General features: G+C 41.5%; 1 protein-coding gene across 1 annotated transcript; it reads left to right on the top strand.

The window, feature by feature from the left end:
• The first annotated feature begins 820 nt into the window (after window positions 1-820).
• On the top strand, window positions 821-20,920 carry cep295 (centrosomal protein 295). Its single transcript, XM_084717573.1, has 29 exons — window positions 821-1,216; window positions 2,808-3,008; window positions 3,630-3,754; window positions 3,853-3,946; window positions 4,167-4,280; window positions 4,370-4,510; window positions 5,506-5,689; window positions 5,897-6,076; window positions 6,306-6,542; window positions 6,913-7,010; window positions 8,043-8,255; window positions 8,622-8,698; window positions 9,121-10,420; window positions 10,612-10,783; window positions 11,176-11,370; window positions 11,477-11,713; window positions 11,836-11,933; window positions 13,031-13,127; window positions 13,393-13,614; window positions 14,562-14,710; window positions 14,963-15,425; window positions 15,630-15,809; window positions 16,492-16,976; window positions 18,203-18,367; window positions 18,453-18,513; window positions 18,743-19,039; window positions 20,144-20,240; window positions 20,573-20,672; window positions 20,781-20,920. Exons 1-29 carry the CDS (start codon window positions 1,118-1,120, stop codon window positions 20,820-20,822), a joined length of 6,123 nt encoding a protein of 2,040 aa, XP_084573699.1. The 5' UTR covers window positions 821-1,117; the 3' UTR covers window positions 20,823-20,920.
• The last annotated feature ends 2 nt before the right edge of the window (window positions 20,921-20,922 follow it).

Below are 20,922 nucleotides of genomic sequence, written 5' to 3'. Positions count from 1 at the left end.
CAAAAAACAGAAATGATAACATAAAATATACAAGTAGGACAATAAAGCATAAATAAAAAAGATAACAAAAGGAACAATAATATCAATAGTAAAAATAATAAAAGGTTGACACAAAATGTTAACATAATAAATGGAAAACATCTTAAGTGAAATTAAATTGGACACACAGACTAAACAGTGAGTCCACCTGTTTGAATTCAAAGATTTACTAGGAGTCCATAGAATCCATAGAATGTCTGAAAAGAGATCTAGTAGGTGGATGCATTATTTGGCAAGACAGGTTTTGGACCTGTTTTCTCAGCATACATGAGATGCTTGTTAGATGTTAGATGTTTAACATTCTCTTTGCCAAGTCAACAGAGGCTAGAAACACACGAGGTGGATGCATTGTTTGGCAAGACAGATTTTGGACCTGCCAAGATTTGCATCCACATTTTTTTTCATCAGTATGGATGAGTGTTAGATGTGTGAAAATCTCGATATGAAGTCAAAACAGCCACATGTATGAGCTGTTAACAGTGTTTGACTCTTCAGTGTCTGACAGGAAACTTATGAGTTGGGTGCACTTTGGCAGGACAAATTTTGGACATGCCAAGATTTGCTCGGAAGCTGTTCGCAGTTTTAGGAACTTTATATTATTTTCTTTTATATAGTTTTGATTTGTAGACGGAGTCATCGTTTTTTTTCATGTAATTTAAGTGAGAAATGCTTTAAGACAAACGTAATGTTGTATGAACCCATTTACTATATGGTAGGAACCACTGATGGTAGGAACCAAGTAAATCAGCACGGGGAAAAGGGTACGGCGGGCAGTTTAAACCACCGGATGTGACGTTTGGGACAAAAACGGTCACTCTTTTTTCTGGTTGGCATGGATTTGAGATGATAAACAAAACCTCTGAGGTTGAATTAGTCTAATTTCGGCCCATTCTTCGTTATTCACACATTTAATTCGTATTTCTTCTATGTCTCCGCACAAATGCTCGAGCTAATGGTGGCAACGTTGTCCGTAAACACTGCAACACAGTGAAGCTAACTAACATTAGCTAATTAGCTAGCATCGGCTGACGGAGTTGCTCCTTCTTTTGGGAAATGTCCAACGGCATATTTGAAGAAAATGAAGAGAAAAGTGGCCACATTAAGACTGAGCCCTAATGAAGAGGCTCGGCTGATCCGAGAGGAACATGAGAGGAGGCGAAAACTGCGAATACAGCAGGTAACTTTAATGTCGGATGATAATAACAGAACAAGTTCCTTTCAGGTGTTTCTCGGTCCTCTGCTTCACTTCATGTCTGTGATTTCTCATCAACTGACAGCTTCTTATAGAAACACCCGAGGAGTGTTTTATTTAGAAAAGTTACCAGTTATGTCAGGCCTAATTTAGTAACTCGGGTTTGTTGACCATACTTTACTTAAGTACAAACTAACACTACAAATAGAAGCCCTGCATTCAAAACATTACTTGACTTAAAACGTGTCATTATTGATGGGAAAAAAATACTTAAAGTATGAAAAATGAAAGTACTCATTGTACAGTACAATATATGTGTGTATATAATGTTTTTGGTTAGTATTACTGCTTATTTTATGTGTATATTGCTATGTTGTTAACTGTGGGTGTTAAAGGTTGAGCTCATTTTAACTACTTTGTGTCCTACTAGGCACATCAATTCACAGCAATGCACCATATTCTGTAAGATCATCATATGTTAGTCTAATAAGTCAAGTTTCCAGCTTTGTGACAACAGATGGCCCACAATGTTTTTTAAAGAGCTTAATCGAGAAGTTGGAGAACATTTCTCCAACTATCATCATTATCACAAATATTCTAAATAAATATATCTGGAGATATATTGTTTTCACTGAACAGAAAAGGTATGAAAATTGTAACTAGTAACTAGACTCTCAGACCAATGTAGTTGAGTAAAAAGTACAATGTTTCCCTATCAGATGTAGTTTAGCATTAGTATAAAGTTGCTAAAATGGAAATTCTCAAGTTAAGTACAGTACAGTTAAGTATAGTTTTCAGGTTTGCTTCTCTGCAGACTTAATCAGTTTTGCAATCAGTCTGCCAGACTGAATCACAGTGTTCTCCAAAGTTAACCCCCAGCAGTTCTACTTTACTGTTGTACTATGAACATGAGTTAATTTTTTTTGCATTTAAAGCGCACTTCAAATCTGCGCTCATACCTGAGTGTATACACAGTATTTAACACAACATGTATGCTTTTGAAATCACTGTAATTACAACAAAGCCAATGATGAAAGTTTGACACATGGCTGTAACCTTTTTATCATCAAATCTCTTTTTAAATGTCACTTACATAAAATTAAAGAAACTGACCCCAAAAATACACCTGTAAAAAACACTTGAGGGGCAGACAATCAGTTTGAAGGTGTTGAAACAATATATTAACCTCTTGGAGGCTGTAATGTGTTGTATGCAAATATGTGTAAGTTACACCATCCAAATGATAAAGAACTTAAGTTCCTAGAAGATGCTAATGATCAGATTTTCTTGCTATCAAATAATTTACAGGCTGGGTCCTATCTGAAGTTGTGTTATTTTGCATCTTATTCATCTTTCACATTCATTTGCAGCATGTATGATACAAAGAAAGTTTACATGAATCACTCTGGACTTTAACCCACAGTGACATAATTCCAACAGTGCTCATTGTTGAAGGCATTTCAGATATGTCTTTGCTTTTTCTAGCCACCTTACTGAGAAACACCCCCATGAACAGTTATCAAACACAGTTGTTGTTTTAAGACTGAGTATATGTCTATTGTGCTTTGACACCCAGGTGCGGGAGCAGCAGCGGTACATCGCGCTGCAGATCCGCACAGATGTTGAGAAGAGACGTCAGCGTGAGCTGGAGCAGCTGGAGGAGGAGCTGAGGAAGGACTGGGAGCGACAGCAGAGGGAGAAACTAAACACACTGCAGAAATTATATGAGGAGAGCTTGCAGCTTCTCGGTCAGGGACACAGGAGTGCAAAAGAAAACGTAAGATAACAATGGTTTAATAAAAGAAAGACTGCGGCTATTAGGGCTGCACGATATTGGGAAAAACTGACACTGTGATTTTTTTTAACCCTGCGATATATATTGCAATATGAAAAAATACAGGAATTTTCACAAGATGACTTGAATAGCACTTTATGTTACTGCTGCCATCTTGTGGACAATTAACCTGCACTGATCTTGCGACTCACTCCATATGCAGGGGCGTGGTCTGCTTTGGCAAACTGATTAAGAACGCTTGTGATTGGTGGATTGCTGCACGCAGTGTGTGTCAGGTACCCTTGAAATAAGATGAGAACATGTTTAGTTTGTTTGCCTCCTACATTGCAGGACCTGCAATGTGACTATTGCGCACACGTACATTGCGATGATGATGCTCAAACGATATATTGTGCAGCTCTAGCGGCTATATCATCTCTTCATTAGTGGAAGTTTCTGTGTCTGAACGAAAACAACAAACCTGTTAATAAAGTTGTCACAGCAGACCAAGGAGAATGTCTGAACTCCTCCAAATGTGAACAAAACCATCACTCTTGGCAATCTCACTAGAAGATGAATACAGTCTCCAAATCACTCAGGTTGTGTGTGGTCATTTTGCACAAGGAACCGGACTTGGCAGCCATAGCTCAGAGGGAGGAGGAAAATCACACCAAAGCAGAGGAGCGTTATCGAGAAGCCTTGAGGGAGCTCAAATCACAGAGGCTTAAAGACCATGAGAGGCAAAGCCGGTGAGCAGCAGTGCATACATTTGCTTTAAAGATGTTCAAATGTTTGAATTCAATCAGGAGTCACTGAACATTAAGTCTATTCCTTTTCTTTTCTCTAGATCCATCAATGCCAGAAAGAAGGCGCTACAGGCAGAAAAGGAAAGATCAGCAAAAGTGGCCAGCCTCCCTCCACCTGCCCCAAACCCTATTGAGGTGATTTGCCCAATCAGTTTATGAATGACAGTATTTTCCTGTTCTTACTTGGCCCAATGTGAATATGTCAGCTCAAATTTTTCCTTAAGGGGAGAATCGGTTTGCCAAATTTGTTAAGGTTTCATAGAAATGAGATAACGCCAAGTGGTTCAGTAATGTCCAACATTCATTATAAAATGATAAGGAGTTGAGGTAACACCATCTTTTCCTGTTCAAGCAGAACATCGATTCCAAGAAGCCACACATAGTAAAGAAATCTGATATCAGTGCCTTCGGTACCACACATTACCACATGCCTGAGAGCACAGTGGACAGAGAAGTTGACCCACAGCAGGTAAGCCCTCTTATTACTGTATGCATGTAACCACGTGGTTTGTTAGTCTGCACCTATCAGAGTTGTCTAATCTGTGTATGTGTCTGCAGCCTAATGCCCGCGAGGGAGCTGAGTTGGAGTTGAGGAGAGTGCAGGACTTACAGAGGGAGGAGAAGAGGAGGAGAGAGGAGCAGCTTGAGAAGGCTCGACTCAGAGGGAAGCAGGCTCTGAGGAGGGAACATCTCGCGCAGGTACGACCTTGACTTTATGGGCAGAGAGACACCTAAAATGTTCACACCTATCTGTCAGATGGTTTGCTCTGATGCTGTTTTCCATCACTGTTGCAAACACTGTTGACTGACAGCAGGAAAAGAGCATTCGCCAAGTAAGAAGACTGATGTTTTATGTAATGAAAAGATTGTAGTGGTTTGTATTAGAAAGTGTACATTGATGTTTTGTCCTGTAACACCCCATTTAGATCTGGTATTAAAATTGGATCTGTCTCAGGATATGTTATCTGAATAATACATGATCCAATCTTGCCTTTGTGTTTCCACCTGGTGTTTTTAATACATTCTTGTTATCCTCATTGAGATCAGATTTCTGTCCTGTAGAGTAAAACCTGAGTGTGAGTAATTTCAGGCAAATCAGCCTCAGACTCCAGGGTTTAACAGTAGAGCTTGCCCGAGGCAAATAAAATGCCATGTCTGGCTTTTAAATCTAGCAACTTGGGCAACTGGCAAAAAGAATGAAACTATTTTGATTAACTAAGTAATTTTTTCATGCAAAAGGGCAAAAATGTTGTTTTCAGCCTCTCAAATATGGAGATTTCCTGCTTTTCTTCATTTGTTACCATATTAAACTGAATATTTGGGTTTTGGACTGACAAAAAAGACCTTTAAAGACATCACCTTGGACTTTGAAAACGGGATGGACATTTTTCACTTTTTTCTCACATTTTATAGATGGTGCAGCCCTAGAGTAAACATGACAGTTAACTTTAGTCTTGTTATTTCAGAACCACTAATAAATGCAACAATTTGTACAGGGGCAAGTAAAAACTGAGTTTGGTCAAGTAGAATTCTGACTCAATTACTTGACTGGGCAAGTGGGGAAAAAAGTTTGACCCTGGACTCCATTAAAAAAAAGTTTTGTAAGTTTTAAGTTAGGGAAAACTTAATTCCTTTCTTTGTATAAAAAATATTGAGTATTTTGCGCCTGATCTGTTTTTGATGATCCCCTTTAGGATCGTGAGCGCTTGCTTGTTGAACTGGAGCACATGCAGCAGACAGACCTGCTGAGGAGGAGACAGCAGGTGTCACAGATGCCTCCTCAGATCTTCCAGCCTCTCTATAAGAAACAGGAGGTGAGGGAGGACTTCCAGAGGGAGATGGAGTTTGCCTTTGAGGACATGTACACTGGAGAGAGGAGTAAGGACTGTTCAGTGGTTTGTAGTATTTAGCCATGAATGTGTTCTGTAGTCATTAAAAACAAGTATTTGTTATCATTTCTCAGTACTTGTAGCTTTGCTCAAAACCATGCAGATATTTTTGAAACAGCCAGAAGGTGAAACTCTTCTCAAATCATCATTGTATTGAACTTCATTTGTTTAATGGTGCCTCTGTGTCTGACCCCAGGGGTTAAAGGTGACTTGGTGGTCCAGTTGGTACCCGAGCCGCTGCCAGCTCCGTCCACGGGCAGCCAGGACCAGGAGCTGGACGTCACACTGGATGAAGTCGTCCCATCGGGAACAGAAAACACACAACATGATGCTGAACAAGAAGCTGGTAGCACCGAGCAGGAAACATCTTCTCAAGGTAAAGAGGAGCACCAGGCACATATAAAACCTACATTCATGAGTTTTTACAAGATTTGTTAAAAAATGCCAGTTACTCGTTGGCATTACCACAAAGTCATTATTAAGACATGAATATATTATATAGATTGTGTAAATTCTTCCGTCAGCTCATAATACAATCTGACTTTCTTTTTGAAACTCATCTGTAGAAAGCTAGAACTGCATTCAGCGTTTTTCTTTCCAAGCAGCTGAGCCATCCAGACGTGCTCCGAGACGGGCATTGAAGAAACTCCTTGATCGTATCAGGAGTCAGAGGAACCAGTGGACCGAACACAGCAGTCACGTCCCTGCCGCCGATTCACCAACCGCCATCACCGATCAGATCCCAGAGAGGGACTCAACCATTGACACGGGCTCGCTGACCAGCGAAGAGAAAGACAAACAGTCCCCCACCGAGCCCTCTGAGGCTGCCCGCTCACCACCTGGTGAGTCATTCATTGTTGGTAATAAAATGAATTTGGAATGGCTTGTTCAATGTAATACATTTGTTATTTTGATGTTAGAAGATCTTGAGATTTTTCCTTTTGGTTTGACTTTTTTTGACCCTGCTTTCATTGTTTTTATTTCTTGTTTACACAAATTCATAATGTAAAAAAAATGCTTTTAACAATTTTCCAGAGCCCAATGTGACGTCTTCAAAAAACCCCCAAAGTCTCTTCATTTACTGTTATCAATGACAAAGAAATGCGTCACATCTTTACATTTAGCAAAAAGCAAATGTTTGATATTTTTACCGGAAAAATGACTGAAAAGATTAATCAATTAATTTTGAGTTTTAATATTTAATTCTCTCAGCATTGGAAGCAGCAGAGCAGTCAGCTGCACCAGATACTCTACGTCCTGATCTTCTCGCCAACAGAATCCAAGAATTTACAGAAGAACGAAAGAAAAGGGTGTGTATTAATCTCTATTTATATGATACATGTCAGGTTTGTTTTTTTGTACAATGTACATATAAAAGTAGGCAGGAGCAGTATGTGCTGCCATTCACAGGTAATCAGACAGGTTTACATGCTTGTACTGTATATCCAGAGATATTTTTTAGATCACAGTGTAAAAAGATGTTGTTGAGACACTGGAAAGTCAGTTTCTCACTGGAAACATGCAGTATGCTGTCATAAAAATGGTAAATCTTCGTTGTGTTTGTGAAGAGACAGACATGACAATAAACTCTGGCTTGTCTTTTTGCATTTCACCACATTAAATAACAACAAAGAATTACATTAGAAAGCTGACAAGTGAGTGCTGAGCTTTAAGGTTTAATTCAGTCTTTCACAGCAGCCTATTTTATTGTTTTACCCTTTATTCTGTTCACTCTGTAGTGTTTCAAAGAATCCAAAGCTGGATCTTATTGTTATCCCATGACTTCATGTGTTTTTTTTAACAATTGGTCAGTATTAAACCAGGTGTTCCTCATTACTTAATTAGTCCGGCCTCTATGGAAAGCAGGAGTGCGTTGGTCATGCCTTTTAAGAAGAGACTTTGCTTCTGTCTGCATTATAGTTTTTCTGATTTAAACATAAAACAATACCTTTAGTATTTGATTAATCTTTGGAGCCAACATACTGAAGGTTTTCTCTTGTAAAAAATCATCAGTAAAGTGAAGTTGAACATAATGGGGGGCTGGTTGATTTTGTATCTACATCTAGCAGGGGAACACAGTAGCCTCATGCTGGGCTGATGGAAGAAGTGTGATCCTCTGAAGACTGCCACAGGATGGGGAGGTGCAGATTGAGCGGGAACTGCTTGCTTGGTTCAAGAACTAGATAAAACTATATAGGCTCTCACCTTTTAGTTAAACAACAACTGATGCTTGAAATGTTTTTTTCCTTCTACTTCACACTGGATCTATGATCAGCTTCATAGGTCATTATTTTTGCAGCTTGGTAGTGATCATTCTTTTTAAACTTTCTTTTTTTGTCCAGGAAGAGGAGCTTGAGAGGGAGAAGCAGCAGCAGGTGGTTTTGCTTCAGGAGCTGGAGGAGCAGAAGGCCAAATTGGAGCAGATGCTGCTTGAGGCCCAACAGGAGAGAGAACATCTGAAGGCTGCTGTGACCCAGGAAGTACAGATTAACCAACCAGAAGTACCAGTGCATGAGCAGGAGGTCATGTCTGTCACTTCTGATCTAACCAGTGAGGTAGGATCTATCCAAGGTTATTTCTCACTTGTTTTTTTCTCATATTGTCTTTATGTATCAACTCACAATTTGTTGGAATCCATCATTCTGAGTTAATGATCTGATCCTGGATGTTGAGAGGTTTTTAAGCCTGCTTGCAATGACTGATGAAGACAGTTCTGTAATAGTGATTTTTGATTTTGATACAAAATTTTGTTCAGCTCAATTTGAATTTGACATCAAAATAAGTCAAATAAATGCCATTCTCAAAATTGCTGTCAAATGTACAGGTATTACTGGGTCATTCTTTAAGATGTCTTATGTAAAGTGTGTTCAGCACAGAGCAGACTGATGAATAAGTGTTACCTCCTCCTCTGCACTCTCCAGCTGGTGCCTCCTCCAGGTGAAGATGACCACACCAGACGGATTCGAGAATACCAACAGAGGCTGCTGGAACAAAACAGGTGTGTTAAAGTCGAAAGGAAATAAAAAACCCCTTTTTACACTTTCTAGATCACCTCTGCAGTGCACCTATTTAACAATAAAAATCAACCATCTTGTAAAACAGAATGAGGCGCTTTCGTAGACCTGATCCAAACAATTTCAACCAATATATCACATATCCTCCCAACATTGTGTCTCGCTTGAGGAAGCTAGCTAATGCTGTTTCATCTGGATTTTGAAGCTAGAAGACAGTACTTTTTGTGATTAACCAGCCACTTTAGCCACTTTTCCATGCAGTTATTCTTGAAAGTAGATCTCAACAGGAGACAGAATAATTCACCCCTCTTAGATATTGCATCACTTTTACTGATGAAAATAGGCCCTGTAAATGAAATTAGCTTGATTTTTTTTTTTAATTTGTTGGACCATCTTTTTATTTTAGAATTCATCAGAGGTCAGTGGAAGTGGCTCGTCAGCGACTGGAGGAATATCAGCGAGCTCTACAAATTCGTTACAACATGACTGCTACAACTTGGCGGCCCACTGTCGCGCCTCCAGGCCTCATTCACCCTCCTCTGCACAGTACTCAGCCTGTACATCTCCCACCTGCTCTGCCACTCCCTACACCTCCTTCAGTGCCAGCATACATCCATACCAAACCACAAACCTCTGTGGAAATTCCCACAAGAGAGTTTAACAGGTTGCCTTCACCTCCCCATCCTCCGGGCTCCAGTTTGAGGGTTTGCTCCCGGTTGCTGCCAAATGAAATGGAGTCTATTTCAAACAGTTCCAGGAGCCAGAGACCAGACATCTCTGCCTTGCTGACTGACAGCATCATGGAGAGAGTAACAGAGCACCTTCCAGAGGGAGTGAGAGCGTCCCCAGTCACCAGAGAACCACTGCACACAACACACCACTCAACCAGCATCCCCCTCCACCCAACCTCTGATCCCAGCCGAGCCCGTAGCCTCAGCATCACAGATGGTGCAGCTCTGATTCCAAGTCATGCAGCAGTTAAGCCTGGGATCTTGCCACATGGTTCCCTGCTGACTGGGCCCCTGAGCTCCAGAGAGGACAAGATGGAGAGGCAGAGAAGGGAGCAGCAGGAGGTTCAGAGACGGGTGCAGCAGCAGAGTGAGGCAGTTCTGCTGCAGCAGAGGCAGCAAGAAGAGGAGAGGCAGAGGCAGGAGCTGCAGGAGCTTCGGAGACAGATGCTGGAGCAGAAGCAGCAAGAAGAGGAGAGGCAGAGGCAGGAGCTGCTGGAGGTCCAGAGACAGGAGCTGGAGCAGGGGCAACAAGAGGACGAGAGGCAACGACGGGAGCTGCTGGAGGTCCGGAGATGGGAGCTGGAGCAGAGGCAGCAAGAAGAGGAGAAGCAGAGGCGGGAGCTGCTGGAGGTCCGGAGACGGGAGCTGGAGCAGAGGCAACAAGAAGAGGAGAGGCAGAGGCGGGAGCTGCTGGAGGTCCAGAGACAGGAGCCGGAGCAGGGGCAACAAGAGGACGAGAGGCAACGACGGGAGCTGCAGGAGGTCCGGAGATGGGAGCTGGAGCAGAGGCAGCAAGAAGAGGAGAAGCAGAGGTGGGAGCTGCTGGAGGTCCGGAGGCGGATGCTGGAGCAGAGGGAGGCAGTGATGCTGCAGCAGAGACAGCAAGAAGAGGAGAGTCAGAGACGGGAGGTGGAGATGGAGCGGATGAGGCGACAAAGGGAGACATTGCAGGCTCTGATTCATACTGATGCACAAGTAAGTGAGGGCAGTATTACTGCCCTGCTGTTTGTTACAGTACAGGAGTCAAACAGAATTTGTTTCTACACAACTTCAGCTGAAATATTTGAGTCTGATTGATTTTGAGGATCAGCTTTCCTTTTTAAATATTTAAACAGAATTCCAGCGCATACGAAAATAATTTTCCTGCTGTGTTTTCTCACCCACAGCCCGTTCGAGAGGCTGCCAGTGATGAGCATGCTTCAGAGAACATCTGTCAGACTCGCCTTAAATTACTTGCATCTCTGCTTAAAGCTATAGAGGAGACCAATGGAGGAACTTTATCACACCTAGAAGACCCTCAGGATAAAACTGACTCCCCATCTAACACCGGTGACACGGGTAACTGACACGTTAGATTGCAGTTTTTATTGTCACAGTTTCTATTCAAAGTCCTGCACAGCTCCAATGTTATCCAATGTTTTAATGTGATCACACAAAATTTCTCCCAAATGTCCAACTTGGCAACAGTGCTCAGTGCTCTTGCCTGTATGTCATCCATTTTAGCTGGCAGCTAATTGACAGAGAAGCTTAGTTTCACCTCTGTGGACTGCAGTGCCCTACCTCAATACTGGACCAATTTCAATTGTTGTCCTTATAAGTCACTTAGACACAAATGTCTGAGAAAATAGGATCCAGGTTGAAAAATATCAAAGTTTTCTTTTAGAGACTCTATGAAATACTGTAGTTTCATTAAAATTGTAGAGTGAACTTTTTTTTGATTTTCCATTTAGATCCCGTCTCTCAGAGCAGTGTTCCCGCTGGACCCTCTCCAGCATCAGTTCTCCCCTCAGGACTCCTCCCTCCTTCTCGGGCAGCAAAGCCTCCAGTGACCCGCGTCAGGCTGGGCATGATGGAGATGACTGAACAACATGAGCTCAGTGCTATTCAAGAGGTGGAAACACCAGTCAACAGCAGCCAAATCACAGGTCAGCTCAGGCCCAGAAACACATAAACAACACATGTAAATACCATGTGACCTAGCTATGGAGAAGGATATCAGTTGATTGGATTGTCTCCGTTTGTGATCTCCAGGTCCAGAGGATTGTGTGACCGTTCCTTCACTTACTGTGGACTTGGATCTACATGAGGAATCAGAATCATCTGTGGCCTCTGACAGGACGCTGCGGACACCCTCTTCGTACGGCAGTGAGCGGCGGACTGTTGAAAGACCGGCCGGCTCTGGGACGAGCTCAGGGAGGTCCAGCCAGCTCGTCTGGAGGGAGAGGCTGCTGATGGGAGCAGGAACCTCTCCAGAATCCTCAGACTCTGGTATGTAGAATGCAGCTGAAGAGTGATGAGATAAACAATACAGATGAAAAGAAAAGAGTATTAATTTGATTAGAAAATAAAAGGGTGAAAATTAAAGTGGGTTGGAACATTTCTTTTTCCAGATTCGGTCCTGAGGATAAACTCGCTGCTTTCCTCTGACTCTGGGAGAGGAGCGGACTACTCTGGTCCTCCAGTCACAAGCTACAGATCCCCCACAGAGGTAACCACTTTGGGGCAAACTTTTGCAGCAGAGGCTGATGACGAAGTTAAAAGGCAATGAAAAGTTTTGGTCAGTATGCAGTGAAAGAATGTCCGCCTGTTCTACGTTGAGAATCTTTTGACTTTTGTTGTCATGTTGCAACTTCATGCCCATTTCAACATCATTCTATACAGACACATGATGGTACTTTAGAAACAGGTGACTGATACACATTTCATTGCATATTGAACCAGTGTTTTCTGCATTTAATTTAATTTTAAACCCTCTGAGGTTCACATGATGTGGATCAATGATGAAAACTAGCCAAATCTGAGTGCTGTATCTGCAGCCTATGATTATGCTTGAGAAGCTTTTTTTGTCTGTGTGTTTGTGTCTGTGTGTGTCTGTATGGTGTCCATGTAAGAGTGTTAGTGTGTGTGTTTCTGTGTACTGAGCAATGATGTAAAATTACTTAACCTGAAGTGTATTTAGTCAAAATACATTTCATGATGGTTTCTACACTTGAACTGAGCTCAGTGAGTCTGTGTTTATGTCTGGAATGATCCAAAGTAAGTTATTTCTCTACAGATGAAGTGATTTACCAAAAGCCAACAGCAGGACTGACTCTACTTCAAGTAATTTTCATTTTCACTGAAAAATATATTTTTTGATCGATTGTGGCTATCTGTTTTTCTTTTGCTAGAATCTGTACCAGAGATTTTTCTTAAGTTGGTAGATGATATGAAATGTAGGCTGAGTGATCTCTGCAGCACCATGATTCTTAATCCAGAATATTTTACCCTCCACTAGTCTCAGGATCAGCAACCTTCACTGTCAAAAGTGACATTTTTGGCGGAAAAACATTTTTCAAAAATTTGCTTGGAGCCACAGCTGTTGAATTCTCTGTTTTCGAGACTTCTCTTTTTTGGATGTGGCATCCATAGCAATTTCAATAAAATTCTGAGGCCCTACATTTTTGTGATTCCAAATCTTAAATCTTTAAATATAAGCATGTGTGTGTTGTTTCCACAGTATGTCACTTGATTGTGTTTGGGCTTTGTGAGTCTGTTATGTTTATGTCCTTAACACCTTATTTTGTGTGTGTGTATTTGTGTCAGTCTGCACACAGGCCTCCTGATTCTGACTGCCTCTCCTCCACCACCATCTCCACTGGCAGCTACATCACCACCGATCCTGAGCAGAACTTAAACACCGGTGAGGAACAGCAGGATTCTGTCTTTTGTTGTCCTTTTGTTTTGGCTGATTGTGCTCTGAATCTTGAGAAATCCAGCAAAAGAACTGCCAGAAAAGTAGCCTGTGCAGCTTTATAGGTGCTGCTGTACATGAATGTAGTGACAATATGAGATACTGTCCACAGGACCCACACTTCATACACACCAGACAACATGCTAGTTGTTTCTAACTTTGTTAGATCCTAAATCTGCTCTTCTCTGTTTTTATTCTCCCACTCCTCCATTAGATAAATCTTCCCCCCTCAGACAAGAGGAACAAGAAGAAGGAGCAGACTTCCTCGATGTCTCGTCTCCGTCCGGTCAAAGCTTCAGTGCTAAGGAGAGTTCAGCTGCAGGCCGTCCTGGTCCAGCTGTAGAGAGACTGTTTAATGACAGCAGCATCCAACGCATTATAGACAAATACACAAGGGAGCTCAACATCTCCCTCAGCACCACTGGAAAAACCACAGGTAAACTACACATGCTGCACATGTTTACTACAGGATGACCTGCTCTGTCTTCAGTTTGGTAGACTGATAGCAGTTGTCACATCTGTCTCCTGGTGATCCTTTGCTGCACTGCTTTCAAACACCCTAGTAAGTGTAATGGCACAGTGGGATTGAAAACAGACACACACTGTGTAAAAAGCCTGCTGTCAATAATATGGTTGATCTGATCACAGGAGGACAGCTCCAACAATGTCAGTTCATGCCTGTGATTAGAAAGTGTCCTGAGTGGCCACTCGTGATCGGATCTCACTTCCTCGCTCTATATGGAAATAAACACAAGGAATATGTTGTCCGTTTAATGTGCATTTGGCTGTTCAGTGCAAAGATTTAACTTCAGCGCCACACTGAGCTCCATTGGCAGGAGAACTTTGTAGTGCACTGGGATTTTACTTTTAGTAAAAGTGTCACGGCGTTGTTTACAAGTAAACAAACAACTTAATGTTTTGCATTTAATGCAGAATTTACAAGAAGGCAGTTGAAACAGTATGTTCACAAACATGAGAGCCAAAACATGTAATTTGCATCACTGTCAACCAAATAGAAATCAGACTTACAGGGTGTCAGTTGAGTAGGTGGTCCTTCAGTGTTGGTGCTGCTGCTGAAAGACTGAGGTCACATGTGGTCTCTGAAATGGTTGAATCTCTGAATGTGGTCTGAGTGATTTGATCTCACACCTGTACTCAGAGCTGTCCAGTTGAACAGCACCCAAGATGGCAGGCGTAAACAGGTTTGTATAAATGTGGATAGTTAGTCCTGTGTTTGAAGCATACTTAGCCCATCACTTATAGGTTTGCACAAACATGCTTTAGTTTAAACAAGTCATTCTTGCTTGTTGCACATATTTTACACCAGAAGACTGTATAATTTTAGTATGGTGTCTTATTTCCTTTCCGTTTTTTGTTCTGCAGACAGTGATGGCTCATATGTGGAGGAACATGGTTCTTCAGTTTCTCAGCAATCGTTGGTTCGAGTCTCAGAGAGTAGAGGGGGGAATGAAAACGCTGCAGATTGTCAGACTCTTCCCACAGACACGGCAGGAGCACAGACAAGTGGCTGGGTCAGTGAATCCACTTTTTCTTTGTTTTAATGCTGATGTTTTTTTTGTGAACATTTGGGAAAAAATCTTAATTTGTTAACATATAACAACCATAATATACTTGTAAACTATATTGTATATCTGTGTTACTGCAGTTAAAAAGTTCTAAACTGTTTGACTTGTTGGCATATTTTCCATTTTATTTCCGACTTTGGTCATAAATATTTTTGCTGTAAAATATGCAGCATTCAGTTGATACTTTTCTTGTTTCAGGAATGGGACGGTTCAGTCAGTCCGGTCCTTGAACACTTTTCAGGCGAAGACCCGTCACTGGCTGAGGGTCAGGAGCAGGACTCTTTCCGACCTCTGATTGGCCAGCTGGCTGACCAGTCATCCTGTCTGGCTGGTGACCACAGGGACTCAGCTATGGAGCAACTGGTCGGTCAGCCATCGGCTCACTCGTCCATGATTGGTCAGCTGCCAGGGCCGCCGGTTTCAGTGAGCCTGGATCAAGGTGGATGGGACTCCACTCTGAGTCGAATGATTGGTCGACTCTCCCATCAGTCCAGCTCTCACTGGCTGAGTGGTGGTCAGGACTTTTATGCGGGTCAGCTGATGGGTCAGATTTTGTCAGAGCAGTCGACCACATGGTTGGATGAAGGTGCAGAGGAGAGCCGGATGAGACCGCTGGTTGGGGAGCTGGATGAGTCTGCAGGTCACCGCAGTGGAAGCTCAGGTAAATAAAGGACTGTATGAGGTCACTAGAGATGTGCACTGAAATCTTGAGACTAAAGATGGACTCCTCCTGTCTGTTGCCCTGTGGTGAAACATTAATGCCCGTCTTCGGGTTTTGTTTGGCAGTCAGTGAACCTTCATTAGCACATAGCTCTTTAGGAATGAATACAGCTGACTTTCTTATCAACTAATCTGCTGTTTGTAGGTGAAAGAACACATGTGGATCTTGGTGTTTCGACTGAAGCCAGTGTCCCGTCGTACCCAGCGTTGCCTCCTGAAGCCTCGTCACACAGTGCCTCTGTCCCGGATGAGAATCCACATCCACAGGACCAGACCCTGCAGATCCAAACCAGTCCAGTGGACCTGGACCCAGAGAGGGCTGAGGGTAAGGTTTAAAGTATTCAAGTAATTATGGTTAATTCAAATATGACAAAAGACCTAATGGTGGGTATGGATTCCATGAGTCCTTAAAGTTTAAAGTCCAATAATTAGACTTTTAGGCCTAAAAATGTCTTAAAATATCTTAAATACAATTTTCAACAGGTCTTAAAAAATGATAGGATTATGAAGTTGACCTTACTTTTATAAAGCTGTGTTAACTTCAGTCTCTTTAAATGTATTCTTGGGTAAAAATTGGTTAAGTCACATTGAAACTACTATAAAATGAAAGCAGCATGGAACCAGTAACCATTAATGCAAACTGTACAGCCTGGTCAGGATTTGTCCCTCAGCTTGACACCACACCATAATTTAATCTGATTTTTCCCTCATAGCCCTTGTACTCTTTTGTCAGTATGAAATTGGTCTTAAATTTAATTTGTAGTGGTCTTAAAAATGTTTTCAAGATTCTTAAATATAACCCGATGAAACAATGGGTGGGTGATCATATTATCATCATGTACAACATATATCTGTAGTCTCAGTAAAAAACTGCATGAACTCTTTTTGCTTCACTTTACCTGAATCAAATTTATGCTATTTGTATTATATGTCAGCTGTCTTGTATTTGCAGGTATTTTTCTTACCTTGATAGAAACTTAGCTGTTCATGTGTTCCACTGTTTTTAGTGTTTCCAGGCTCAGACTCATTCCATCCACTACTGGCTGAGGTCACCCACAATGAAACATCTGACCCCTCCATGACTTTTCACCTGCCTGAACACGATGTCCCCGACTCTCCTGAAGGACAGCCGTCCAGTCAGGCTCCTTCTGAAGAGTCTGAAACACACGAGGATCCTTCTGTTGAGTCTGAACCGTCTCCTGAGCGCCTGAGAACAGAGGAGCCGTCCAGCTGCGTGACGGCTTCCTCCGCCTTACATGACTCTTTCTCCCAGCTCATCACCTCTCAGTGCCACCCCCACGAATCTGTCCTCATGGTGTCTCCCACCATGAGGACAGATGTAGAGCTCACAGCTCTAAATATGTCAAATTTGACCTTGTCTGATGATACACAGCCTATGAACATGCCACAGCCAGAGGAGCCATGCAGTGATGTGAAATCTGAGCAGAGTTCAGACCAGAGGAAAACTGTTTCTGTCTCAGAGAAGATACTGGTACGTCATGTATTCTTGTCCAGGGGCTCATTAGAAGGTTATAAAGGAATGCGTAGTTTTGGTCAATATGCAATGAAAGAGCGTGAGCCTGTTCTATGTTTGAGATAAACTGTCTGTGATAACCTGTTCTGTTTTTTGTTGTCGTGTTGCAACTTGATTGATAGTTTTCTCCTGTGCAGTTGCACTTGGGGTGATACTTTTTAATTGATCATTCCCATATTTTAACAACGTTAAAACATACAGACGCCAGCAATAAACTGGTTCTCAACCTTTTCGAGTCACAAACCCCCAGTATAATCCAGTTGGTGTTTCTGACACCCACAAAAAAATCCATATTGCAGTGGGGGTGGGTGGGGGTGGGTGGGTGGGTGGGTGGTTGTTGCATGTTTGTGTCTGTTACACTGAGCAGTGATGTAAAAGTATTGAACCTGAACTGTATTGAATTGAAATACGTTTCATGATGGTTTCTACACTTGAACTGAGCTCAGTGCGTCTGTGTGCGTCTACACGTCATAAACTAATCCAAGTCATTTCACTACAGATGGATAAAGAAATTTGCCAAAAGCCAGAATATTTACAAAGTAACTTAAACTGCTTAAAGTTAAAATGACAAAAAAGGAAGATTAGAATCTGTTACTATGCTCAAAATTTTAATGACTTCAGTTTTGACAGCTCATGCATCATAATACTTGACATGAGCTGTTCTGCCTAATGGGTCTGCTACTTGTTCTGAAGTAAAAGATCTTAATACTCCTAACACTGGTGAGAAGCCTGTCATACTGAGCCATAATCTTATTATCTAGAGGTGAAAGGTATGAACAGTGTGATTATACTGACCAAAATTATCCCAATTATCAGTATTAATTGTATTTTTGTTAAAATGTGCCTCAATGATTTGAAATGACACAATCTCCTTTATGTTGTGTTTTCACTGACACACACGCCTGCATCTGGGTCACTGCTGCTAACTTTGGTTTGTACTGGACAGTCATTAAACTGAAATAGGAAAACTTTCAGGAATTTTACTGCAGTTTATCATGAAACCATGTAATCGTTTAATCCCTAATATTCACTTTGCAGTACTTGAAAAGAGTAAAATGTCACATTATTTCCTGACAGTTTTGTTTTGGTTTTAAAGTTTATGGTCCTCTTTTACTTATATTTATAACTTGAGTATTATGTCATTGACTGATTTGTGTTTCTGTGTGTTGTTGTCTTTCTATCAGGCAGCTGCCTGGGAGAAGGGCATCCTGGAGCAGTCAGAGATCACACTGGTGAGCCTGACGGACTCCACACTGCAGGACCAAGAGACGACCATCACTGATGAAGAGTGGGAAGACAAACATACAGATGGGTTGAGAAAGGAAGGACAGAAAGACCAGGAGACAGAGGTGACCGTTCACGCCAGTGTCATTCAACCATACATGTTTAGTTTTTGACTTTCTGATCTCTGAGCACAAACCTCGTCTTCTTTAGGTGTCAGAATCCACGCTGTTACCGGACGAGACTCCAGAGGATAAGAATGAAACGCATCCAGGTAAAATCACAACAGACTGATAACTGAAATACGACACTGTTGGTAATGCTGAATTATGAGGAAACCTGCTTCTGATTTAAATACGGATGTGATCAGAAACACAAAAAGCAAAACTTGATGTACTCAATAGGGCTTTTTTTTTCATTTCATACAATCTAAAAATTTACCATCCTTTCTCAGTCAGAATAATATTATAAAGTAGTGAAGAGTGTATTTTCTCTCCATTCAGTGATGCTCCTGGAGTTTCAGTGGGGTCCCAGCAGAGGCCTGCAGGAGGTCCACCAGCAGAAGCGCAGAGCTCTGATCCAGAGATCCTCACACAGGGTGGAGGAAATCAAGACCAAAGGGGCTCTGGCCAGAGAGCAGGCTAAAGCTAAAGACTCTCAACCAATCACCTGTAAGGCAAAGAGCAAGTCGGAGCCTCTACAGAGGACTAATACCACATCAAAAGGAGGACAGGCTGAGCAGCAACAATCTGAGAAATCTGCCTCCATCAAGCAGAAAAGGGTGCAGCTTCTCCCTCCAGGTATTTGACACTTTGATTCACATCATTACATGTGTATAATGAGGCGCCATAAGAGAAACTCTGCAGGGCCACAAGTCTTTTGTTGTGTTCTTTCTGATAAAAGAACTGACAATGTGTATCACCTTGTGGACATTTGCACTTAAAGCAGCATTTCAAAATGTACCTTTTGATTGAACTTAATGCTACTAAGAAACTTTAAACTACTAGTCCCAAAATCACAGTGATCGCAGCCCCTCCCCTCCGTGAAACATCTTTAATCTGATCTGCTGCACTGTGCGCAGCCATCAACAAAACATCAGTGGTTTCTGCACAAGTGGCAGTTTTAAAATATTTCTGCAGAGCCTCCAGGAGTCAAACTGTAGAAAAAATACTGATGAGGAAATGTATTCAATAACAGGGAGAGGTGGGATAGATGGTGTTCAGGCAATATTTTTTACGCCCTCAAATGAAAACATGAGTTAATAAATGGCAGGTAAAATAGATTACAGTAATGTGTGTCCTGTAAGATGCATTAAATAGACAGTCAGCCCCTCAGAGCTGTGTATTAAGACACTGAAATTTCTGATCCATTACTAAAGATAAGACAATAAACTACGGGGAATTAATCTGAGATACGGTTCATCAGAATATGGGACATTATAGTGTTTGGTAGTTTTTGTAGGATTATTTTTCCTGAAACTAATCTGCTTTCATTTTGGAGGATGGGACAAGTAAATGTTTTCTGAGAAATATTTGTTTTCTCTAAATTCCTGATGCAAAATCCAGAAACTTACTCGACGATGTCCCTTAAAACAGACACTCTGTTTGGTGAATGTTCAAATTTTACCAGCCACTCAATAGATTACCTTTTGTTTTTTGCTTGTGCATGAATCAAATCTACCAACCACTTGTATATTTAACCAGCTTTTGGCTGGTGCTGATTGTAGGCACAGGGGCCTTTTTTTTCCTGACACCCAACTCCTGTGTACTGTGCCATGTTGAGTTTCATATAAATATTGAGTCATAAATCAGTGCTTATTTTTGTAAGTGGTGAACAAATATAGCAGAGGTATTAACCTACTGCAGCAATCTGTGCAGCTAATGTGTATCTTTGTGTTCCCTCAGTGAGCGACTGCAGACTGAAGAAGGTGGGTGAGATGAAGATCTGCACAACAGAGCAAAGAAAACTGGATGTTTCTGAGATGCACCAGAGAACTCAGAGGTACTGAACACAGTATTATTAGCTTTTAACCTCAACGCTGTCCGTTAGGAGTAAATATTGTTTATGTGCACTGCTACTATTCACTGGTATCATTTTTTTTCCCTGATACTTGAACTGTTGGCTGATACCGAGCACCGATCTGATACAAACCTACTATACACTAAAACAAATGTGGCTCTGAACGTTTTTCAGTTACATAGTTTAATTTTTTTTCTTAGTATGATAGGATACATTTTTCAAGTGTTAAACCTAAAACACGATTACTTGCATGACACATAAAGACATGGCATTCACAAAACAAAATGATCCAGTGTATCTGTGCGGTTCTACAGACTGTACGAGCAGCTGGAGGAGGTGAAGCATCAGAAAGCAATCAGGAACAGACAGGAAGCGTATGCAAAAAACAGACTGAAGGCCAAAGAGTTCCACAAGGTAAGATTCTTAAATTATATACATATATTTAAAGACAACATGGTTATTAGAGAACTGCAGGCACCAAACTTGTTGATTCGAGAATATTCTTCTACTGTCTCTTCACAGAAAACGTTACAGAAACTTCGTGCCAAGCAGACTCCGCAGTGATCGACTTTGAATGTGTTCTAGTTCTATTTTTGTAAAATTAAGTTATTTTGTAAAGTTTTTATCAATAAAGCATTTTAAGTTATTAGATTTGCACTCAAGT

Source organism: Lutjanus erythropterus, chromosome 4, assembly GCF_056507025.1.
Source record: "Lutjanus erythropterus isolate fLutEry1 chromosome 4, fLutEry1.hap2, whole genome shotgun sequence".
Classification (NCBI taxonomy): Eukaryota; Metazoa; Chordata; class Actinopteri; order Lutjaniformes; family Lutjanidae; genus Lutjanus; species Lutjanus erythropterus.
The sequence above is the reverse complement of the archived record's forward strand: the minus strand, read 5'-3'. Positions and strand labels throughout refer to the sequence as shown.

Bases quoted from the DNA above. Each gene is read 5' to 3' on its own strand.
- cep295 (XM_084717573.1), top strand. From the start codon at position 1,118: ATGAAGAGAAAAGTGGCCACATTAAGACTGAGCCCTAATGAAGAGGCT. The intron at 1,217-2,807 runs GTAACTTTAATG...TTTGACACCCAG, and splicing joins GAAAACTGCGAATACAGCAG to GTGCGGGAGCAGCAGCGGTA. The intron at 20,673-20,780 runs GTAAGATTCTTA...GTCTCTTCACAG, and splicing joins AGGCCAAAGAGTTCCACAAG to AAAACGTTACAGAAACTTCG.